Raw genomic sequence first — 5,000 nt, 5'->3', positions numbered from 1 at the left:
GTGTACGCCGCAGAATTAATATGCAGCACGGGGGTTTTGGGCTTTCAGACTTTTAAACTCACGCTTTGCATATATAATAAGCTGTGTTGACACGCTGAAATTTTAAGCTAGTGAGCCTCTGACGTCACTTTTCCCTGGATCCAACCGTCTGAGGTACAATCGGTCAGTTTTTAACGTAAGTAATGGCGGACCGTGAAATCCAAAACTTACACTCAAAGTAAATGGCCTTTGGATAAAAATCAAAGCTCAAAATTTTGCCAGTCAGGTGTTGAGCAAACACACTTTCAAAATCTGAAGGAAAAAAGGAAGTGGTTTTTTTTGATCACGGGGGCACTTTAACCCTTTCACCGCCAAAAATGCAAATTGACACTTATAGATTTTACTCTGTCTAACGCCAAACGATTTTACTCGTCAATGGGGGAGCCCTCGGCAGTGAAAGGGTTAACAACATCGAGATTCGCTCAAAAACTATGTCCCCAGTTAACCCTTTCACCGCCAAAAATGCAAATTGACACTTATAGATTTTATTCTGTCTAACGCCAGACGATTTTACTCGTCAATGGGGGAGCCCTCGGCAGTGAAAGGGTTAAGCGTCTACGTATTTAGGTCATGCAATCTGAGCGAGATTTGATTCCAGATGCAGCCAAACCATGACACTCACTGATGCTCACAGGGATGTTTTTGTGAGCTATTGAATGGATTATTTACAGACATAAAAAGAGGCAAAGGAAATAGATTGAGGTAAATAATTTCACAGTCATCACAGATACCTGTGCATGGTTTGAAGTGTTATCATGGTTCATAGTGGACATCAAGCTGATTGCTTATTGGTGCATATGTCTACTTTTTGAGTACCTAACCAAGCTAGCAAGTGCAACTTGGACCAGGAGTCCTGGGTTGCTTTCTGTGGGACCCAGGCTACCCAGCTACCTGAGTGCATATGGTAAATAGAAGACAAATTCAGAAAATTGATTTTGTTTCTTAATTTTTTCCTGTGGTACTGATCTCATGCAAGAAGTAGAGTTGCTTGTGTGACCAATAAATGAGCTACTTTGTGAAGCAAAACAAACCAAAGATGCAAATTATGCTAGCAGTGTTTGCATGTTTTATTTGGAAAAAAAGTGAAAATGACATATTATGACAAAAGCTGAGTTAACACTATCTATCAAAGGCTATAGTGATCAGGGACCCTCCTAAATTTTACAGAATTTTAATAGCTCTTAGATAGTACTCTTTCTATGATTGGTCGATTTTGTGGTCTTTACATTCCAGCCCCCTTGAAATCATGTGTACTCTCACGCTCAATTCAATTACAAAGAGTTTTATGGCAATCAATGCAAAGAACTGGAAGAAATGACGGCTATTTAACTAACAGCACCACCTTTGAACTCAGTTGGAAAGAGGTATTAGTTTCATTCCTCTTTAAGTTTCCCAGCTTTACTTCAATACGGAACAAATTAGCAATTTTAATTGACATGATTACTTCACAAAGTCACATACAATAACTTACACCCGATTTATGTTCATGTAGGATTTATACTACAGATCCTTTTGTAGGAGATGTGTGACACTTCAAAATGAATAACCATGGCAAGTAGAGTGATATAAAATAAATATCAAAAAGTGTCAGTAGTTTTTTAAAAATCAGTCAGACGTTTCAGGTGTAGAACCCTTCCTCAATGGCTTTTTTCATACCGAAGAAGCTAGGGTTCTACACCTGAAAAGTCTCTGATTTTTAAAAACATTACAGACACTTTTTTATATTGATTTATTTTTTTATCACTCTACTTGGTTTTACATTACAGATTTGCAGTTTCCAGCAAACTATATTTGGAAAAACATTGAAACTTACTTGAGTCTCTGGAGTCAAATAATCAAATGCGACATTCTCTACTTCCCTGTTAATTGAAGGACATTATAATTATTATTATTATTATTATTATTATTATTATTAATATTATTATTATTATTATTATTATTATTATTGGTTTGAGATGTAAGTGAAATTTTCACTTATGAAAAATGTGCTGGACTATTCAGTTCAAAAAAAGATGGTCCTGGAGTGATCCAAAATCACTTTAGATATATACCTTACATAAGGCTGTATTCCTGGTTGCTCGCTGTAATTCTGGAACAGATCAAAGTGATGAAGGTCAATCAATGATCACTTCACACAAAGATATCCACACTGAATACTTGAGTTTTTAGATGAGAAACCCCACAGATTTAAAGGAAACTTATCACTTCACCTTTGCTTTAAAAGGAAGACCCTTCACCCATAGATCTCTGAGACGACCATCAATATCTACATCTGGTGAGTACTCAGACAGGGGTGTATCCAGGTGGGAGTGCAGGTACCTTGAATACTCTGGAAAGAAAATAAACCAATAGATTACAGTACTTTTAAAGACTAAAATTTATTTGGTATGGTGTTAGTTATACTTAGGTACCCAATAACAATAATTTTGCGTAATCTTTGTTTGCGATTTCTCTTGGGACATCTTTGAAAACAATTCCTATGCAAACTTTTGGAGGTAAAAGAGGTGTATTGTGGGATTTGAGAAAGTACAGAATTAATTTTTAAAGGCCAAAGTGACACCCAAGGTAATTTCAGGCTAAATAGGGTAAGATTAACCCATTGATACCTCAAACACCGACATTACTAAACCACAAAACAGCAAAACGAAACACCAAAACACCATGTATGACCCCGCTGTGATTAAATATCATTTAACCCTTTCACTCCTGTAAGGGCCAATGAGACTTATAGATTTTACTCTGTCTAACGCCCGACGATTTTACTCGTCCATGGGGAACCCCACAGGAGTGAAAGGGTTAAGGCCTAATTAATGCTATTGCTCCCAATTAATTGAGATTAAGATTAGGATTCAGATTAATTAACTCTTTGACTCCCTAACTGCCCTGAACCAGCCATACTTAGTATTATACTCTGTCTAACACCAGAGTACATGTATCTTACGCTGTCTAACGCCAGATGACTTTACTCATCAATGGGGAGCCCCTTGGAGTCAATGGGTTAAGAGGAGCAATAACTCAAATCCAACCTCAATGTATGGTGGGATCATACATAGTGTTTTTGTGCTTCGATTCGCCATTTCAGAGTGTTTCGCTGTTTTGTGGTTTAGTGATGCCCCTCAAACACCCTAGGATGCCCTCTGTTGAAGAGTAAAATCGTCTGGCGTGAGACAGAGTAGAATCTGTTAAGTCTCAGTGCCTGGGCTCAATAGGTTTTAATTCGATTTCTCTTGACCTTCAGCACCCATCTAATGTCAAGAAACTACCAGACTTAAATTACTACAAGACTGAGACGCAACTAGGAAAATGACAACATAAAGGAAATGAGATGAAGATGAATGACAAAAACGTTCCTGTGAAATTACCACAGCAAAAGATCTTGAAAAATTGACTCCACTGATTCCAGACAAAAATTGCATAAATTATAAAAACATTTATTATATCTCTCAGATAGTACACGCAATGTAATTGGCTAAATTAGCGGGCCGTATTCTACAGTAGGGCCCGCTGTACAGCCCGCTAAATTTAAAATTTCGACAAAACATCATCTAGCGAGTTTTTCATGTCATTTCTGTTGCATAAACTTGTACTGAAAACTGTTTGAATCTTGCAAGCAACTATTTCAAACTTAACAGCCAAGAAGATTTAGTTTTTGGGATTTTGGCACGGCATTCTTTGTGGCAGTTGAACCTTCCGCTTCACTTTGACTAGTTTCGTTGCCCGTGCGCTGGTTAACCTCAGAGATATAATAAATATCTTACTAACCTCGTTTTCTCGGTCCGTACTGTAAGTTACGGATCCTCGTTTTTTCCCCGTTGATTTATGGCCCAAGCGCGAAGCGCTTGGGCCATAAATCAACGGGAAAAAACTCGGTCTGTAACTTACAGTATGGACCTCGAACTCGGTTAGTAAGAGGTATTTATTAATGGAGATAATTAAAGAGAACCATTAGTCAAAAGTACATTATTTTAACCCATTGACCGGCCCGTAGGAGTGAGACTTGACAGATTTTACTCTGTCTAATGCCAGACAATTTTACTCGTCAATGGGGGCATCGTAGGACGTTTGAGGTCTGCTGCTGTCAATGGGTTAAGAAACAGTTCAACTAAAGGATAAATTGTTAGAAAGAAACTGAGGTTATATTTTTTAAATCACACAACAAAGCTTAACATTCATTGTGATTGGTAATTTTATAAAAATAGGTATCACACCTTTTAGATAATGACTTTTGATAACATCCACATTTTGTAAAGGAGATGAGTCTGACAGTAAGACCTAAAAATTCAAACAGAAGTTCTGTTATGAGTGAAATTGCAAATGAAGAACTTTGTTGTACAGGAATAATGACCACAGATTTTCTACTGCAGAGGCAAGTAGCATTCATAAACGACATGACTGTACAAACCCACCCTACGATCATGGGAGAATTTTCAAACCGGTACATGGGGATATACAGTATGTCTACATTTCAAAAGGGAAAAATACCCAAAATGATAATAAAGGGAAAGGAAAGGAACTTTGTCTACAGCTGTAGTTGTTGTAGCACTGGAGCTCTAATTATTGGGGACACTGTAAACTCATCTGAAATTAACAATTACTGCAAATCAAGTCAGTGGAAGGCCCAGTGGCCTCATGGTTAGTGCGCTAGACTCCGAATCGAGTGGTCCGGGTTCAGGTCCTGGCTGGGGACATTGTGTTGTGTTCTTGGGCAAGACACTTTACTCTCATGGTGCCTCTCTCCACCCAGGTGTAAAAATGGGTACCGACGAAATGCTGGGGGTAACCCTGCGATGGACTAGCATCCCATCCAGGGGGGAGTAGAAGTACTCCTAGTCGCTTCATGCTACGGAAACCGGAGATAAGCGCCGGTCTGATGGGCCTTCAGGCGTACTTTCTTTACTTTGCAAATCAGGTCAAACGTTGGTTTTTGAGGAGAAGGGAATATCGGAGTACCCAGAGAAAAA

The 5,000-nt window shown here is 38.5% G+C and overlaps 1 protein-coding gene across 1 annotated transcript in view; it reads right to left on the bottom strand.

The window, feature by feature from the left end:
- Nucleotides 1–5,000, bottom strand: part of LOC137985566 (tetratricopeptide repeat protein 13-like) — a 31,785-nt gene that overhangs the window by 13,283 nt on the left and 13,502 nt on the right. Inside the window, exons 13-16 of the mRNA XM_068833182.1 lie at nucleotides 4,248–4,311; nucleotides 2,250–2,368; nucleotides 2,091–2,128; nucleotides 1,853–1,898 (exon numbers count right to left, since the gene is read on the bottom strand). Coding sequence (XP_068689283.1) covers nucleotides 1,853–1,898; nucleotides 2,091–2,128; nucleotides 2,250–2,368; nucleotides 4,248–4,311 — 267 coding nt within the window. The remainder of the gene's footprint in view (nucleotides 1–1,852; nucleotides 1,899–2,090; nucleotides 2,129–2,249; nucleotides 2,369–4,247; nucleotides 4,312–5,000) is intronic.

The sequence above is a fragment of the Montipora foliosa genome, chromosome 14, assembly GCF_036669935.1.
Source record: "Montipora foliosa isolate CH-2021 chromosome 14, ASM3666993v2, whole genome shotgun sequence".
Taxonomy (NCBI): Eukaryota; Metazoa; Cnidaria; class Anthozoa; order Scleractinia; family Acroporidae; genus Montipora; species Montipora foliosa.
The sequence above is the reverse complement of the archived record's forward strand: the minus strand, read 5'-3'. Positions and strand labels throughout refer to the sequence as shown.